Source organism: Balaenoptera musculus, chromosome 11, assembly GCF_009873245.2.
Source record: "Balaenoptera musculus isolate JJ_BM4_2016_0621 chromosome 11, mBalMus1.pri.v3, whole genome shotgun sequence".
Lineage (NCBI taxonomy): Eukaryota > Metazoa > Chordata > Mammalia > Artiodactyla > Balaenopteridae > Balaenoptera > Balaenoptera musculus.
This window is the reverse complement of record NC_045795.1, coordinates 25,433,562-25,453,451: the sequence shown is the minus strand read 5'-3', so window position 1 is coordinate 25,453,451 and position 19,890 is coordinate 25,433,562. Positions and strand designations below refer to the sequence as shown.

Here is a 19,890-nt window from a genome sequence, read left to right as displayed (position 1 = left end):
GGCTTAAGCCTTGCTGTGTTTGAACACTGTTTCATGCTTTACCAAAAGTTTCCATTTCCTTAGGTACTCCCAACATCTCTGTGAGGTGGGTCATCTAGATATCCCAACACCTCCTTGAGAGATGAAGAAAATGAAACCCAGTGTGATTCAGAAGCTTGTCAACCAAGTGAGAGGGGTTTAGATTAAAACCCAGGTTGCCTTCTACCTACTCAAGAGCTTTCCTTTTGAATCCCACACTGCCCTGGAGTGTTAGTGAAATACCACTCTATTTCCAAAATGCAAACAACATTCTCATCTTTTTTAAAAAGATTTAATACACCATTTGAGGGCCATTTCAAATGGCCAGGTGAAGGCTGGCTTTCCCCCCGGTGGTCTACAGGCAGTGACGTGAGGAGTATCAGCAACAGGATATGACAGCAGGAAAAGTCTCTTACAGACAGGCTGCAGCTTTCTCATTTGTGAGAAGGGAAACAGCACAGTAATGGGCTTCAGAGGCAGGGCTCTGATGCACTTACTCACCCACTTATCAGACTCCAATAGCCCAGGGGCCATTAACTTTTCCTAATTTGCCCTACTAGAGTAAAAACTCCACTCCATTCCTCCAGCCAAGAAGATTCTTTGCAAGTCCAGCATCCTTCTGTTTGAGAGGGCAGAAGACTCCTGGACCATGTGCCAATTTTTATACGGCCATTCTTGAGTTCTCCTGAGCCTCCTTTCTGATTCCCCTATGTTTTTACCAAATAAATAACATATTATAATCACGTCTAATCCTGTCCTTTGTGAGGTGTGTATGTACTTGAAGATTTAGAAACTGTTCTACCCTCATCGCAGCTGAAAGCTCTTTCTACATGTGTTATGATTCCTAAAATCCTCAATATCATGTGGTGTCACTGTGAAGTTTAATTTGGAAGGGCCGTGGCTACCGTGGATTTTGGCCTAGGAAACTCTAGAGAGAAGAGGGCCGAACTGAGAAGCAAAGACTCAAGTTCATACCTGGACCCTGCCATCAACTATTTTTATGAGCTTTGGGCAAGCCTGAGTATAGTGGGCTGAATGGTGGCCCTCAAAAGGATATGTCAGTGTCCTGATCCCAGGAAACTATGAATATTACTTATAAAGCAAAAGATGTGGTTAAGGATCTTGAGAAGAGGAGTTCATCCTGGATTATCCAGGTGGGCCCTAAACGCACTCATACACAGGAGAGGAAGAGACAGTGTGACCAGGGAGGCAGGGGTTGGAGTGATGCGCCCGCAGCCAAGGGATGCTGGCAGCCACCAGATGCTGCGAGAGGCAGGAAACAGATCCTCCCCTAGAGCCTGAGGAGGGAGAGTGGCCCTGACAACAACTTGACTGTGGACTCTGACCTCCAGAACTGGAAGAGAATAAATTTCTGTCGTTTTAAGCCACCAAGGTTGTATAATTTGCTATGACAGCCCCAGGAAGCTAATCCACTCAGTTTCCACATCTACAAAACTTAAAGATTGGGATCATATTAAAAATGATATGCGGTTGTTATTGCCCAGATCTTTAACTTAAGAAGGTCATTCTCAGACACTGGAAAACAAAATAACTGTAAGACTGTCACCCTGTCTGGCAGGATGGTGTACAATGAGAAACACTGCACTCCCAATGGCCCCTTTACCAGGAATCACTGTGTTAGAAAGCTGGATGAGAAAGTGTCCTCCTAAAGGTGGACTTGTCCTCTGTAGCCTCTGTGTTGTCACCTGGACCAACCCGGATCCTTCTTCTGCTCCTCCAGTGGGCACAGAGCTGTGACATATCAGAAGCAAAGCATTAACCATGGGGACCCTCCAGCAGCTGCTCCAGACAGAACAGAGCTCCGTCTCAAAGACCCAGCGGTCTCCCATGGTTCCAGACCATGAGCTCAAGCTCCCAAATACTGGGCACCCCTCTCCCATCACAGCAGAGAAAATGTAAGGTAAATATGAGGGTTCTTTAGGGCATTCCACAGTTCCCCTCTATTGATCCTGGAAGCACAAGGATGCAGAGCAAAGAGTGATGACTCTGGTCTCCACAGCTCTGGTCCTGACGCAGAGTGGGAGGAGAACCCAGTGTTCTTTAACCGCATTTGCACAGTCATATGAAAACTTGGGCCCTAGTCCACAGACCCTCTGCACTCAGCATCCCCAGCAGAAACAGGCCACTCCATCTAGTGGAGTCCTTATCCAGCACCTGTATGCAAACACACTGCCTGACTAATCCTGCTTTTAATACAATAAATAGGTCAAATACATCATGACACACCATGAGATGGAATACTATTCAGCCATTAAAAACCATATCTAGAAGCAGTTTAATGAAATGGGGAGATATTCCATTTATACCAGTAGGTGAAAAGGGCATGTTACAAATATAGTGTCTTATGTGTGGTCCCAATCTGAGATTTAAAAAGTAAACATATACATGTATATATTCCTACCAAAACTGCTTGGGGAAAAGGCTGTAGGAATATGGATCCAATGCATTACAGAAGTTATCTCTGAGCAGAGGGATTCTGAGTGCTTTGTAACTTTTTCTAAGTGTTTTTCTGTATTTTCCTAATTTTCAACAACAAACATGTGTGATTTCAATCAATAACATTACTTAAGTGCTACATACTGATGTGCATACTTAAACCATACAGAATAGACTGATATTATCTGTTCTGGGGGCCACTCTGAAGGTTGTCCTGACTTGCTCAGGCTGGAGGCTTCCAGAAGGAACTAAGGGACTTGAGGAAAACTCAGAAAGGGAGGTTGTGGGAATTCCCTGGCTGTCCAGTGGTTAGGACTCTGCGCTTCCACAGTAGGGGGCACGGGTTTGATCCCTGGTCGGGGAACTAAGATCCCGAATGCCACTCGGCCAAAAAAAAAAAAAAAAAAAAAAGGAGGTTGTGAGGACCCCTCTAAGTGTGGACCTAAATTATACCCCATCATTTCAGAGTTAATAACTACATAATTCAGTAGGTTTGGAGCACAGGACCATGGGCTGGCTAATCTGACAGCTCTCTCTCCACCACTGAAGCTCTTTCCCTCCTTCATTCTATTGATGATTTCTGTGTCTGTCCTGCCCAGTGGCCCATGAAACACTAAGTCAAGGAAAATGGAGCACAGATTCAGGTTTCTTTGCCTACTTTTCACACACTGTCCAAGCATAGTATAAGTAGGAGAACTCATTTTGAAACATGTTAGAAAGAAATGGGAGGAAAAAAGAAATTTTAAAGACAGGGCACCTCAATTCTTCCATCCTACTGGGATTTTAGTGAAAATTTAAAATAACAAATTACAGCATACATGTGTTCCAGGAGCTTGAGGAGCCTGATTCTTAGTTACTGCTTTGTAAACTGTGGCCAGAGGTTTGATTATTGAAGAGCCAATGCTTATGGGGCTCTAGTGCCATCTGGTGGTGAGCTCTTAGAACTGGCTGGTATTGTTCCTTTGACTATTTCCTTTGGCCTCAATGATTCCAATAAGATTAATATATGGGGAATGGAAGGAGAGGAACAAGGTTTTCCTCTCAAACAGTGGTAATGTGAACCTCTGAAAAGTATTTTAAAAAAACTACCTGTAAACAAATTCGCTAGGAACTAGTTCGCAAATGTGGTCCCCAGATCAATAGAATCAGCATTGCCTGGGAACTCATTAGAAATGCAAACTATCAGGTCTTGCCCCAAACCTACTGAACTATGATGGTGTGGTTAGGGGCCAGCAATTTGCGCTTTAACACAACCTCCAGGTAAGTCTGATACGGCATTCTTAAGACTGAGAACTATTGCTTTGAGCAACACGGCAGGCAGCTTTTCCTGATAAAAAGTCTCACCTCTGTGTCTTCTGAGGGCAGTTAACAATTTTAAGCAGGGATAGGTGAGCAAAGATGGTTCCCTACCTTGCGTGATGAGCGGGAGCTCCAAGCCACACCCTGCCAACCAGGAGGTCACACTGTAGACGGGAGGGGATCCCACCACAGAGAGCAATTCAGCAGATTCCCGCCAGGGCGAGCTGTTCCAGAGGCAGCCTGAGAAACTAGAGACCAGTGATCCAATCATTATCAAGTAAATCAAGATGAAGACCTGCTGTGTGGGAGGTCCCCCTTGGAGAGGCTGAGTTAATCACCTCCCAGCATACACTTAAAGCAGAGATTCCTACCTACCTGCTGCCAGGAAGAGAAAAGGAAGAGGAAGTAGGAATTTAGTTGCGAAAGGAAAATGCAAGGTCATGGCATAAGGAGACGATGACTAATTCCACAGCAAAGTTCAATAAGCCCCAAGTCAGCCAAGCATCACTGCCTGTGTCATTGGAGGCTCCCACCACGACCCGCCACATACACACAGCTCATCTATGGCAGTACGGACTGCCCCCTTTCCTCCTTTTCTTCCCAAAGCCTGGCAGCTCCAGGAACACAAGCTGATCCCCCTTGGGAACACTTAACACACAAGCACATACTAGAGGTACTTGAGTTTTATCCGCAGCATGGCGTCAACATGTGTGCAGAGAGAGTGCAAGCTTTAAGATGGACCAGTGTTCAAATCCTTATTTTCCACTTCTATTGGTTACTATTTGGCTAATCACTATAACCTCTGTACGACTCTGTTTTCTCATTGATAAAGTGGGACTCGTGACAGATATCAGTCTGCATGGCAGGGAGAGTTTAGTGAGATGGCAGGTTTTAAATGACCAGCAAATAAGGTTAATATCCTCTTTCCCTCCTACAGGCACCATGTAAAGGCAGCTTCTTTTCCAAGTCTGTACAACTGAGGCAGTCTTTGCAGGCCCAATGCTGAACACAACACCAGGCACAGAGTAAGGGCTCAATAAAAGTTTATTTGCTCAGTTGAGTATGGAGTCATTGAAGGTTTGGCTCTGGTGTCAACCATTGCTGGGTTCCAATCTCCCCCACATCCCAGCTGATTTGAGGCAAGACACTTAGTATCCTGTCAGCTTTGGTTTCCTCATCTATAGAGTGGGGATCATAGGACCATCTCATGGGGTTCTGAGAATTAAATGAGAAATATTTGGTAGCTACCACTAGATGAAAAGAACTTTCATAGAGGACATTCGGTGGGAGAATATAACCAAGTGTTAAGCTGATCAGATAAATGTCAGACAATTAACTATGAATATGGAGCCCTACTGTGTAGAGTTTAAGTTACCATTAAATAATACTCACAGGAAACTTGTGGCCAGCAGGATGACTGGACAGTGGGAAACAGATGGTTTTACCCAAGCCATCTCCCATCTTTCTTGTCTCTGCCTCCCTGTTCCCCTCCCACCTCACCCTTACATGGCTCCAGATACTGGAGCATTTGGTGGCAAAGCGGTGATGGCAGTGAGAAAGGATTCTGGATCCTGGGCTTTGAGGGTTCGAGGAGGATAAAGGGAAATGACACCTATTATCCAGTCCTGAGTTTCCCAGTCCAGTCAGTGGGTTCAAGTGCATGCAGTAATGATCCCCTCAGTGCTCTGGGAATCTGGGTAGCACTTGGGGTCACCAAAGGCCCCAGTCAGTTGTCTTGGGCACCAAGAAACTCAGATGGTTACCCCAGCACACCATTTGAATATATTTTCTGTGTGTCAGAACACAAACAGAGTTTGAAATAGCAATGACACATTCTGACCCAGACACCCCTAAAACACTCACATCACTGAAACAGATAAGAGATGGAATTCTGGCTCACTCCCTCTTGCGAGAGCACCAGAATCACCACTGGCTGCTGGACAATCATTGACAGGAAGACCCTGGACTTCACCAAGGAGGATACCCCGCGTCCAAGGACAGAGGAGAAGCCACAGTGAGATGGTAGGAGGGGCGCAATCAGAGTAAAATCAAATCCCATACTGCTGGGTGGGTGACTCACAGACTGGCGAACACTATACCACAGAATTCCACCCACTGGAGTGAAGGTTCTGAGCCCCACGTCAGGCTTCCAACCTGGGGGTCCGGCACGGGAGGAGGAATTCCTAGAGAATCAGACTTTGAAGCCTAGTGGGAATTGATTGCAGACTTTGACAGGACTGGGGGAAACAGAGACCCCCACTCTTGGAGGGCACACACAAAGTAATGTGTGCATCGGGACCCAGGGGAAGGAGCAGTGACCCTGGGGGAGACTGAACCAGACCTACCTGCTGGTGTTGGGGGGTCTCCTGCAGAGGCGAGTAGTGGCTCTGTTTCACCGTGGGGATAAGGACAACTGGCAGCAGAGGTTCTGGGAAGTTCTCCTTGGCGTGAGCCCTCCCAGAGTCTGCCATTAACCCACCAAAGAGCACCGGTAGGCTCCAGTGTTGGGTTGCCTCAGGCAAAACAACCAACAGGAGGGAACCCAGCCCCACCCATCAACAGTCAAGTGGATTAAGGTTTTACTGAGCTCTGACCACCACAGCAACAGGGAGGGAACCCAGCCCCACCCATCAACAGTCAAGTGGATTAAGGTTTTACTGAGCTCTGACTGCCACAGCAACAGTCAGCTCTACCCACCACCAGAGCCTTCCATCAAGCCTCTTAGATAGCCTCAACCACCAGAGGGCAGACAACAGAAGCAAGAAAAACTACGGATCCTGCAGCAGCTGTGGACCAAAAACCACAGTTACAGAAAGATAGAGAAGATGAAAAGGCAGAGGGCTATGTACCAGATGAAGGAACAAGAAAAAACCCCAGAAAACAACTAAATGAAGTGGAGATAGGCAACCTTCCAGAAAAAGAATTCAGAATAATGATAGTGAAGATGATCCAGGACCTCGGAATAAGAATGGAGGCAAAGATTGAGAAGATGCAAGAAATGATTAACAAAGACCTAGAAGAATTAAAGAACAAACAAACAGAGATCACCAATACAATAACTGAAATGAAAACTACACTAGAAGGAATCAATAGCAGAATAACTGAGGCAGAAGAACGGATAAGTGACCTGGAAGACAGAATGGTGGAATTCACTGCTGCAGAACAGACTAAAGAAAAAAGAATGAAAAGAAATGAAGACAGCCTAAGAGACCTCTGGGACAACATTAAACGCAACAACATTCGCATTATAGGGGTCCCAGAAGGAGAAGAGAGAGAGAAAGGACCAGAGAAAATATTTGAAGAGATTATAGTCGAAAACTTCCCTAACATGGGAAAGGAAATAGCCACCCAAGTCCAGGAAGCGCAGAGAGTCCCATACAGAATAAACCCAAGGAGAAACACGCCGAGACACATAGTAATCAAAGTGGCAAAAATTAAAGACAAAGAAAAATTATTGAAAGCAGCAAGGGAAAAACGACAAATAACATACAAGGGAACTCCCATAAGGTTAACAGCTGATTTCTCAGCAGAAACTCTGCAAGCCAGAAGGGAGTGGCATGATATACTTAAAGTGATGAAAGGGAAGAACCTACAACCAAGATTACTCTACCCGGCAAGGATCTCATTTAGATTTGATGGAGAAATCAAAAGCTTTGCAGACAAGCAAAAGCTAAGAGAATTCAGCACCCCAAACCAGCTCTACAACAAATGCTAAAGGAACTTCTCTAAGTGGGAAACACAAGAGAAGAAAAAGACCTACAAAAACAAACCCAAAACAATTAAGAAAATGGTTATAGGAACATACATATCGATAATTACCTTAAACGTGAATGGATTAAATGCCCCAACCAAAAGACATAGACTGGCTGAATGGATACAAAAACAAGACCCATATATATGCTGTCTACAAGAGACCCACTTTAGACCTAGGGACACATACAGACTGAAAGTGAGGGGATGGAAAAAGATATTCCATGCAAATGGAAATCAAAAGAAAGCTGGAGTAGCTATACTCATATCAGATAAAATAGACTTTAAAATAAAGAATGTTACAAGAGACAAGGAAGGACACTACATAATGATCCAGGGATCCATCCAAGAAGAAGATATAACAATTATAAATATATATGCACCCAACATAGGACACCTCAATACATAAGGCAACTGCTAACAGCTATAAAAGAGGAAATCGACAGTAACACACAATAGTGGGGGACTTTAACACCTCACTTACACCAATGGACAGATCATCCAAAATGAAAATAAATAAGGAAACAGAAGCTTTAAATGACACAATAGACCAGATAGATTTAATTGATATATATAGGACATTCCATCCAAAAACAGCAGATTACACGTTCTTCTCAAGTGCGCACGGAACATTCTCCAGGATAGATCACATCTTGGGTCACAAATCAAGCCTCAGTAAATTTAAGAAAATTGAAATCATATCAAGCATCTTTTCTGACCACAACGCTATGAGATTAGAAATGAATTACAGGGAAAAAACGTAAAAAGGACAAACACATGGAGGCTAACAATACGTTACTAAATAACCAAGAGATCACTGAAGAAATCAAAGAGGAAATCAAAAAATACCTAGAGACAAATGACAATGAAAACACGACGACCCAAAACCTATGGGATGCAGCAAAAGCGGTTCTAAGAGGGAAGTTTATAGCTATACAAGCCTACCTAAAGAAACAAGAAAAATCTCAAGTAAACAATCTAACCTTACACCTAAAGAAACTAGAGAAAGAAGAACAAACAAAACCCAAAGTTAGCAGAAGGAAAGAAATCATAAAGATCAGAGCAGAATAAATGAAATAGAAACAAAGAAAACAATAGCAAAGATCAATAAAACTAAAAGTTGGTTCTTTGAGAAGATAAACAAAATTGATAAGCCATTAGCCAGACTCATCAAGAAAAAGAGGGAGAGGACTCAAATCAATAAAATCAGAAATGAAAAAGGAGAAGTTACAACAGACACCGCAGAAATACAAAGCATCCTAAGAGACTACTACAAGCAACTTTATGCCAATAAATGGACAACCTGGAAGAAATGGACAAATTCTTAGAAAGGTAACCTTCCCAGACTGAATCAGGAAGAAACAGAAAATATGAACAGACCAATCACAAGTAATGAAATTGAAACTGTGATTAAAAATCTTCCAACAAACAAAAGTCCAGGACCAGATGGCTTCACAGGTGAATTCTATCAAACATTTAGAGAAGAGCTAACACCCATCCTTCTCAAACTCTTCCAAAAAATTGCAGAGGAAGGAACTCCCAAACTCATTCTATGAGGCCACCATCACCCTGATACCAAAACCAGACAAAGACACTACAAAAAAAGAAAATTACAGACCAATATCACTGATGAATATAGATGCAAAAATCCTCAACAAATACTAGCAAACAGAATCCAGCAACACATTAAAAGGATCATACACCACGATCAAGTGGGATTTATCCCAGGGATGCAAGGATTCTTCAATATACACAAATCAATCAATGTGATACACCATATTAACAAATTGAAGAATAAAAACCATATGATCATCTCAATAGATGCAGAAAAAGCTTTTGACAAAATTCAACAACCCATTTCTGATAAAAACTCTCCAGAAAGTGGGCATAGAGGGAACCTACCTCAACATAATAAAGGCCATATATGACAAACCCACAGCAAACATCATTCTCAATGGTGAAAAACTGAAAGCATTTCCTCTAAGATCAGGAACGAGACAAGGATGTCCACTCTCACCACTATTATTCAACATAGTTCTGGAAGTCCTAGCCACGGCAATCAGAGAAGAAAAAGAAATAAAGGAATACAAATTGGAAAAGAAGAAGTAAAACTGTCACTGTTTGCGGATGACATGATACTATACATAGAGAATCCTAAAAACTGCCACCAGAAAACTGCTAGAGCTAATTAATGAATATGGTAAAGTTGCAGGATACAAAATTAATGCACAGAAATCTCTTGCATTCCTATACACTAATGATGAAAAATCTGAAAGAGAAATTATGGAAACACTCCCATTTACCATTGCCAACAAAAGAATAAAATACCTAGGAATAAACCTACCTAGGGAGACGAAAGACCTGTATGCAGAAAACTATAAGACACTGATGAAAGAAATTAAAATGATACCAACAGATGGAGAGATATACCATGTTCTTGATTGGAAGAATCAACATGGTGAAATGACTATACCCTACCCAAAGCAATCTACAGATTCAATGGCGATCCCTATCAAATTACGCAATGGCAATTTTTTACGGAGCTAGAACAAATCATCTTAAAATTGGTATGGAGACACAAAAGACCCCGAATAGCAAAGCAGTCTTGAGGGAAAAAATGAGCTGGAGGAATCAGACTCCCTGACTTCAGACTATACTACAAAGCTACAGTAATCAAAGACAGTATGGTACTGGCACAAAAAACAGAAACATAGATCAATGGAACAAGATAGAAAGCCCAGAGATTAACCCACGCACCTATGGTCAACTAATCTATGACAAAGGAGGCAAAGATATACAATGGAGAAAAGACAGTCTCTTCAATAAGTGGTGCTGGGAAAACTGGTCAGCTACATGTAAAAGAATGAAATTAGAATACTCCCTAACACCATACACAAAAATAAACTCAAAATGGATTAGAGACCTAAATATAAGACTGGACACTATAAAACTCTTAGAGGAAAACATAGGAAGAACACTCTTTGACATAAATCACAGCAAGATCTTTTTTGATCCACCTCCTAGAGTAATGGAAATAAAAACAAAAATAAACAAATGGGACCTAATGAAACTTCAAAGCTTTTGCACAGCAAAGGAAACCATAAACAAGACGAAAAGACAACCCTCAGAATGGGAGAAAATATTTGCAAATGAATCAACGGACAAAGGATTAATCTCCAAAATATATAAACAGCTCATTCAGCTCAATATCAAAGAAACAAACACCCCCAATCCAAAAATGGGCAGAAGACCTAATAGACATTTCTCCAAAGAAGACATACAGATGGCCACGAAGCACATGAAAAGATGCTCAACATCACTAATTATTAGAGAAATGCAAATCAAACTACAATGAGTATCACCTCACTCCTGTTAGAATGGGCATCATCAGAAAATCTACAAACAACAAATGCTGGAGAGGGTGTGGAGAAAAGGGAAACCCTCTTGCACTGTTGGTGGGATGTAAATTGATACAGCCACTATGGAGAACAGTATGGAGGTTCCTTAAAAAACTAAAATAGAATTACCATATGACCCAGCAATCCCACTACTGGGCATATACCCAGAGAAAACCGTAATTCAAAAAGACACATGCACCCGAATGTTCATTGCAGCACTATTTACAATAGCCAGGTCAGGGAAGCAACCTAATGCCATCAACAGACGAATGGATAAAGAAGCTGTGGTACATATATACAATGGAATATTACTCAGCCATAAAAAGGAACGAAATTGAGTCATTTGTTGAGACGTGGATGGATCTAGAGACTGTCATACAGAGTGAAGTAAGTCAGAAAGAGAAAAACAAATATCGTATATTAATGCATGTATGCGGAACCTAGAAAAATGGTACAGATGAGCCAGTTTGCAGGGCAGAAGTTGAGACACAAATGTAGAGAATGGTCATATGGACACGAAGGGGGGAAAACTGTGGTGAGGTGGGGATGGTGGTGTGCTGAATTGGGCAATTGGGATTGACATGTATACACTGATGTGTATAAAACTGATGCCTAATAAGAACCTGCAGTATAAAAAAACAAACAAAACAACTAAATAAAAAAAAAAAAAGAGATGGAATTCTGAAGAGTATCAAAGATGATGCATTTTCAGGCTGAAAGAGAGTTCTCCTACCCCCACTCCCCCACCTCCACGCTCCCCTGCCCCCAGCTCTACAACTTCCTGGCAAAAGATTAAAAAGTTGCACACTTGAAAATCAGAATGCAAATGCCTGTTCCATACTTTTCTCTTTGGTGAGAGAAAAACAGAGAAGCTATGAGAAGCAGGGAAGCCGAGCCCCAGAGTCACAAGGGATTTGACAGAAAAGAGAGAGGGAACAAAGTTGGAAGCCTGGAGGCCCTGCGAGCAAACCACACCATCTGTCTGGGCTTCTGTCCCCAGGGTGTGCGTCTGTCCCCAGGGTGTGTGTCACACGTGGCCTCAGGAGAACCCCTGATGAGCACCTTGCCCTTAAGACAAAGCAAAGCCAGGTGAGAGCACTGCACCCAAGAGAGGTCAAGGGACTCTGTGCAGAGAGGGGCCAGGCCTGAGCTCTGAGTGATGTGTGAGGGGAACCAGATGGGGAGAAGGAAAGACGAGGTTGTTCTCATGTGGATGCGGTGACCCTCCAACTCCCACCAAGTCAGCCCTAAGGGCTGTAAATCAGACTTGTGGCCCATTTACAGGGCCAGATATTGCTGTGTTCCTTATAGCACTTTGTATGACAGATATTCACAGATGGAGAGGTGGAGAAATCCCACTGGCCTAACAACAGTAATGATAATAGTACTAATAATTGTGTACACTTATTGAGCACATACTGGTCAGGACCCATGATGAGTGCTTTACACTATACTTCAGTTATTCTTCATAGTAATCCAATGGGGTAGGGCCCTCATTAAGCCCATTTTATGGATGAGAAAACCAAGGCCCCTCAGCAAGAAAATGGTAAAACTGGGGTAAGATCACAGACACCCAAAGCAAGAGCAAGCATTGGAATAAATAGGGGGGGGAAAAAGGAACTAGTTAGAGAGATATAGGGGCCAAGGACACAGAATTCCAACTCCATCTTCTCTCAAGGATCAAGGCAGGAAAGATGGAGAATCATATGTTCTCTCACCATTAACAGAAAAGCAGCCCCTCCAGAAAAGTTCGAAGATGGCATTTGACGGACAGGCCCATGGAGGAGAGTGGATTTGACAATCACCTGTTAGGTTTGTGTCTGCAATAATAATCTCATCCACATAGAACACGCCCATCTCCGGAGACAAAGGGAGGAGATCAACCTGATGAACCAGCACTGGGGAGTTCGCAGGAGGTAGCTGGAGATGTGCGGAGCGAAGCACACACGTCTTCCGAGGTCGGTGCAGGCGAACTGCCAGCTGAAAACAAGCGCAGAGCAGAAACAGGCCTCCTGTGAACACCGCAGTTCTCTCTCCTGAGAGCCCCCGTTCTCCAACCTGGGCCTGAGGACCATGCAGCCAGGAGACCCAATCCATCGTGGCTGCCATGGTACAAGCATCCCATCCGAGATGGGCTCAGCTTGGCTGGGATGCAACACAAGTGAATCACGTTTAAGTCCACCATCCATTCATAACAATGTCAGCAGTACTTTCAAATTACAATATGATTATGTGTCTTAAGCAGATCACCTGTTAGGCTCTACTGTCAGGGAAGATTAATACTCTGGACATTTCCCAGACTCATTTAAGTTTAAAAACACTTACAAAACCCTTAAGAGATGTGGAAAGAGAGCGGATCAAGAGATCAGGATGCTGAATTATATTCCAGCATCTTTGTTCACTCGCTGAATGAATTTTGTGAATCACAAATTCTCCGGGCCCCAATTCTTCTCATCTGTAACGTCAAGGAATGTTCCCTAAAATCTCTTCCAAATATGGTGGTCTATGATTCTATCCCTGTGAGAAATGTCAGACTCCTTCTGGGGAGTATTAGATTCATAACAACTAACTGCTCTTAAATCAAACTTCTTTGCCAAATAAATGTGTTCAGAGCTGAAGTTAGTATCCAAGTCCCCAATACCAGAGACAGTTAGTACCCTCCCGTGGGCCACTGTCCCCAGGAAAGCTAATCATCCCAGCTGGCAGAATTCCCACCACACCTGACCGCAGATGAGCTACCTGTTAGGGCTGGCCCCCGCGAGACTCCAGTCACAGGTGACGTTCTTCTTAACAGTGTTTTGAAAGCCAATTGTGAAGGACACTGTCACCGTCAGGATCGTGTTCACGTGGCCTTTGTATGCAAGGCACAGCTAGAGACACCAAACAAGTCCTTCAGCTCTGTCACTAAGAAGCAGCAATTCAAGCAATGTTTATCAAGGACAATCCACTCCCTAGAACCTGCCTTGTGCTCAGAGAGACAGCCAGCCCGCTCCTGCCCTCCTGGAGCTTACCGGTCTAGCTGGACAGACAAATAGCTTAGAGCAAATTGTTATTCATCCAACAGAGAGTTATCCAATGCCTAACACTGTGCTCGGCCATGAGGATTTTAGAGCATCTCAATTATCAATAGAAACCCCCTGTTTGTGACCCACATACCTGTGCAACCTTGAGCAAGTCACTGTACCTCTCTGAACCTCACTCCTTAACCCTAATTCACCAGCATCCTTGGCTTCTAACTCTGAGTTAAGTAAAATTATATGGCAGGATTTTTCAACTGCGGTGTTACTGACATTTGGGACTAGATAATGCTTTTCTGTGAGGGGGACTGCCCAGTGCATTGTAGGACGTTTAGCAACATTCCTAGAACCTACCCGCTGGATGCTACAAACACTTCCCCAGTTTTGGTGACCAAAAATGTCTCCACGCACTGCCAATTCTCCCCATGGGGCAAAATCCCCACCACCCAGCGCTGGGAGCCTGTGCTGCAGAGGAAAGGCTGGAAGTCGGGCAGTGCCCTGTCCTGAACCATTAGTCCTGGCTCCCACTGCCATTCAACTAGGAAAGGACTTGAAACCACTACCATGGAGTTCAGCCACCCCAAGAAGGTTCACTCTGGTTCCCAAAGGGCAAGTAAGCTGCACTTTTTTATGAAGGACAGCAGAGCTACTGACACAAAGATATAAGGGGTATTGAAGGAATGTGTCAGTCCATCCATCAATAACAATAACTATGATAAATAATAAAACTATCCTTAAATGAGTCCTAATCACTGCCCAAGCACTTTACTGGATTATCTCATATACTCTTCACCTAAATCCTGAAAGGCAAACCTCATTATTACCCATTTCAACAGATGAGTAAACTAAAGTAAGACATGGAGGGCATGCAGGGTATAGAGTCAGAATTCAAAACCAGAGTCTGACTGTAGAAGCGGCGCTCATACCTGAAGAGCAAAGAAATACTACAGCGTAGAAAAACTTCTATAGGTCTCAGCTAATACAAAGGCATTTCCATGCAGCAACTAGCTAATGGAGGACCAGAGGTGTCTGTTTCACACCTGGAAACCTAGCACCTCAGCCCGAAAAGCCCTGCGAGGCACAGCAATCACTCTCTTGTCTTCTCCAGGCTCAACCCCAGAGAATAATTCCAATCCCCTCCCTACCCACCTCGTCCTGCAAGCACGAAGGCTGCTACTTACATGTGTGTACTGATCTAGCCGGTTGCCCTTCTGGGCAGCCGGGGGTGTCAGGACAAGGTGTCGAGGCTGATGGAAGCTGAACCTCCCACAGAAGGGCTCTGTCCCACTGGTGAGGTGCCCATCAGAGCTGGAACTTTCTAGGCCTGGATGCATTTCGAACAAAAATAGGAAGATGGGTGTAATGTTAAATAGAGTTTTCCCAACATGTCTGCAGGGAATGGGTTATGGGTTTCGCCATGACATTGACCCCTCAGCCCTTGAGCGAGCTGGGCAGGGCTCGAAGTGGTCGGCCCACCCCCCAGCTTGAAGGCTCCAGACGTGAGAAACCCATTGTGTCTGCCCTACAGCATCGAAAATCTATTACCCTTTTCTATGTGTACCATGACACAGAAAAACTATTGAGAAGCAAGGAGGTAAAGAGTGTTGACTGTAACTTAGTTCACCTTAGTATTTTTAAACATACCCTCACATTTTTAGAATTTGTTAGATTACTGTCTTATGTATAATTCCTTTACTTGAGATGCAATTTGAATTGAACAAGATTTGCACTGTTTTGCTGTTTCCCTGCTACGTCTGTTGCCTGCTTCCCACTGTACGGCATGAGACACAGTTCCTCATTCCAGCTCCCCAGCACCCTTGGTTTCTAACTCTGCTCCACCTGACAGCTCGGAGGGATGCCTTTCTTCTCTGATTCCCACACCAAACAGCTCCCTCCCAAGCACTCAGGGTCCGAATCCAGTTTCCATATTTTCATTTGACTCTTAACAGAGTCACCTGGGAGAGGAAATGAAGATTGTTCCCCTTGACAGAAAAAAAAGAAGAGAAAGAAAGAAAGAAGACAAGGAGGAAAAAAGAGGGTCAGAATTTGTCAAACCAGAGATCATACCTTGTTCGAATCCCAGCCGGAGTAGGATGTTCGCTGAAGGGGTTCCAGTTTGCATTTAACTGCAAGTAACTCCTCAAGGGCTGCTTGAATCTGTTAAAAAGAAAAACAGGGAATTCCCTGGAGGTCTAGTGGTTAGGACTCGGCACTCTCACAGCTGAGGGCCCAGGTTCGATCCCTGATGGGGGAACTAAGATCCCACAAGCCACACAGTGTGGCCAAAAAAAGAAAGAAAGAAAAACAACCAGGAGTTCCTACCATGGCAGAAAAGACCACCTTTACTTCCCCCACCTCTGCTTAAGTGAAGAAGGTTCCCACCTGATGGGCCGTGGCATTTGCAGGGATTGGCTGGCTAGAGACATTGTCCCAGGTAAGGAAGAAGTTCCCTGTGCCAGACACCATCAGCATCTGAAAAGTCAAGAGGGACGGGATTAAAGAACATGTGCTCATTGAACCAGGGAGACAACCTAGAAACACAGGACACACCTCCCTGGCTTGCTATTTCCTTTTTATTACAATTTCAATTTTTAAACTCACTATCTTCTAGAACTATCTGGAGAACACAAGTGTCATCATGTAATGAAAACTTTTCTTGGAAGAATATACATGTCTATCTCCCCATTGATGCCTGCCCCCCTCCTTCTCTTTAGAATGTGACACCTAAATTTCACCACTGAAGGGCCCACTCTCAGCCCTTCTCACCAAGCTCCCTCCCAGGGGTGGCCTGGGAGGGAGAAGCAGCCCCATGCGTGTCACACCCTCTCAGAGGCTGATTCAGCCTCTGCTTTGCTTCCACTGCATTCCCTGCTGGGCACATCACACTTTTGCAATGGGGTGACACCTATCATCTTATATTACTTGTTTTCTCCTTTGCTCTGTGGTTCTTTATCTGCATGTTTTACTATTACACCGTAAGCTTTAAGAGGCACAGTCCATATTGAGTCATCCTTGTACACCAAAAAGTGGACAACAAAAAGTACACTAAACACAACACGGTAAATCAACTATATTTCAATTAAAAAAAGAAAGCACACCAAACTTGTTCAACCAAAATATGGGGCACAACCAAGAGACCAAAGGCCCTGACCCTTACAAAGCAGACTTAGAAAACTCACTATACAGGGAAATGGGACCCAAATGGGTCAAAAAGCTATGAAATCTCGTATGTGTACGCTCACAGGCATGCATACACGGGAGTGGGTGTTAGGATGACCTTATCTCCTCTCTGGGGAATATGTTTCCAAAGGAAGATTTACCAGGAACTTAAATGCCTGAAACTAAGTCCATAAATCAGGGCATCTCAACAACAAGACTCTGCATTTTTTTTAAAGTCCTCTCAAGCCTATTGGATGGATACCCTATCTCTCTGGCAGCAGAGTTAGCACCATGGCTCAAGTCTCCTGGCTCCCAGCCAGCGATCCTTCCACTAGGCAGGACTATATTCGTTGCAGAGTTCACCCCCTGAACCTAACCCCATGGGACAGGGAAGACACGGAGACCTGGATTTCCGGAAGTCTCTGGGCCCGGGCTCGGATCTGATGCTTCTCCCGGAGGTACGTGCTGACCACCTCGGGATTCAGCCAGGTGTTATGGATCTGGACACCAATTCTCAGCCCGCTGCTGGGGGCTCTCCCTCGATGCTCTGCTTCCAGGTAGTACCTAGCTCCCCCGAGCAGCTCCAGCTTGGGGCTCTTCTGTTGCCAGGTCTCTTCACTCCCATTCTGCTCCCAGGAGTCAAACCAGTCAGCAGTGCCCACTGTGATGGAGGCCACTTTCACCTGCACCCCAAGCAACACATCAGGACCAGCACTATGAAGCTTCTGGGTCTCTCTTTTTCAAACAGCAAGTGTCTAGACAGCTACTTAACAGGGATTTGGGGGCTGGTCTGCCTTTTCCAACAAGTTAGGACCTGTGCCTGTGTATGTTTCTCCAGCCGTTCTTCTCTCTCTCTTTCTCAATTACATAGTGTTCAGATGAGGCTGGATGGTCCATGTTCAGAGCTGAAACAGATAACCTGAAACCCTAGCTTTACATGATGCTGTGGGTAAAGTTGTATGAAGTCCTCTGAGAAACCTAAATGTTACTTGACTGCATCAAAATCTATGATGTTTCTCTAGCCAACTACCAAAGCAATTTCATAGAAGTATATTCATCATTTGAGATGAAATACTGTGTTTCTTTGTCAATGGCACTAGTTAATTTTGGCTGTTTGTTAAAACACTTTTTCTTATCCTTCAAAGCTGATCAGAAATTTCCTGCATAAAACTAACTACATCCCTACCCAGAATTAGTGGTAAAGATGCAAGTTTTGGAGTCAGACAAATCTTGGTTTGAATTCTTAATATGCCTCTTACTCTCCCAGTGGCCCTGGACTGGCCATACAATCCTTCTAAGCCTCATTGCCCTTATCTGGAAAACAGAGATAAAGAGACATAGCTCACAAGATGCTGTGAAGGTTAGAAACAAGGTGTATAACAGCTGTAGCATAATGCCCAGCTTACAGTAAGACCTCAATAAACATGCCAACACATTCAGCCAAGCCCTTTTTCAACAATTAAAATCATGTCAATTATATCTCAATTTTTTAAAAAAACTTTAATAAAAAAATAAACCTCACACACACAAAAAAACAAAACGTTAAAAATCTCTGGTTGCTTAATGGCATGTTACAACTATCAGTAGAACATGAGAGCTTTCATTGTGATTTTTTGGGTTTTTTTCAGGAGTTAAGGACTGGGGACCAGAAGAAGGAAAACGAGATGGAGGTGTATACCTTGGTCCTCGGGTCCTCCAACTGACTGAAATACAGGGAAGCCTGGTTGTCAGCCTGGATCCAGAAAGTGTAATTATTTGTCTCTGGGGCCACAAAGAACCCACTGAGCCGTGCTCTGGAAAGCAGAGGAACACAGAGAAAGAAGTGAGGGCAACCAAGTCCGGAATCAGCGACCCAAAAATGGTGCCCTTGGACCTTGTTTGTCTTTATGGTAATGAGGAGGAAACACCTGACTCTTGTGTCATGTATTTGGCCAAAAGCCCTCTGGATGCAGCTTTTCCTGTGGTGCTTGCCTTGGCTCAGTATCTCAGCCCATCTCTTTGCACTGGCACAACTCCCTGAGCAGTTCCTGTCGTCTTTGGAGAACGTCGTAGTCGCAGCGCAGGTTTGGCCTGGAGGCTTAGCTGAGATCACTCACCTAACACAGCCAGTGCAGGCCTGGTGCACGGTAGGAACTCAATCAATAGTAAATATTATTCCATTATTACAAGTAAAGAGAGATCACCAGTCAGAGTTTGCGCTGATTTGGTCTAGATACCAAGAATACCAGAATCTTTTCTGTTAATAGTTTGAAAGTAACTATGTAAAGGTCCATCGTTATCATAATTTTTCAAATCAATAAATATTTCAGTTTTTTTCATTTAAAAATTTTGAATTTTTATAGAAACGAATGGCAGAAAGAATGGAAAGAGTTACTGTCTGGTTTGTGGCTCCTCGAAATGGCAATTAGAAGACATACCCTACAGTTCATACCAGACAGTCCAAATGTTCTTTTGTCTTTTGAGGTGGCCTGACTCGCCTTGACACTCCTGCACACACCGAATATAGCTGAAAGGTTTTCCTTTGAACATTATTGATGAGCCTCAAAAACTATGACAAAGACGCAGTACTAGGTGCCACAAAAAAAAAAATATATATATATATATATTGCCACTTTAAAACCCATGTATACTGGTGGTAGATATCTAATTAGTATGGCTTCCAAGACAACAGAAACTCTACTCTGTTCAGATTTCCTTCCCTACTTGGTTTTTTCAATGTCTGAAATTCCCTGAACAGAGAACAAAGCCTTCCATTTCATAATTGAATTGAAGTTTTAAATAGCCAAGGGACT

The 19,890-nt window shown here is 43.7% G+C and overlaps 1 protein-coding gene across 1 annotated transcript in view; it reads right to left on the bottom strand.

The window, feature by feature from the left end:
• The window catches only part of PKHD1 (PKHD1 ciliary IPT domain containing fibrocystin/polyductin), a 432,943-nt gene that overhangs the window by 385,116 nt on the left and 27,937 nt on the right, over positions 1-19,890 (bottom strand). Inside the window, 12 exon segments of the mRNA XM_036869192.1 lie at positions 1,643-1,770; positions 3,891-3,978; positions 3,981-4,022; positions 12,728-12,877; positions 12,880-12,902; positions 13,662-13,792; positions 15,121-15,263; positions 16,007-16,042; positions 16,045-16,096; positions 16,322-16,411; positions 17,503-17,781; positions 18,777-18,891. Of these exon segments, the coding sequence (XP_036725087.1) occupies positions 1,643-1,770; positions 3,891-3,978; positions 3,981-4,022; positions 12,728-12,877; positions 12,880-12,902; positions 13,662-13,792; positions 15,121-15,263; positions 16,007-16,042; positions 16,045-16,096; positions 16,322-16,411; positions 17,503-17,781; positions 18,777-18,891 (1,277 nt within the window).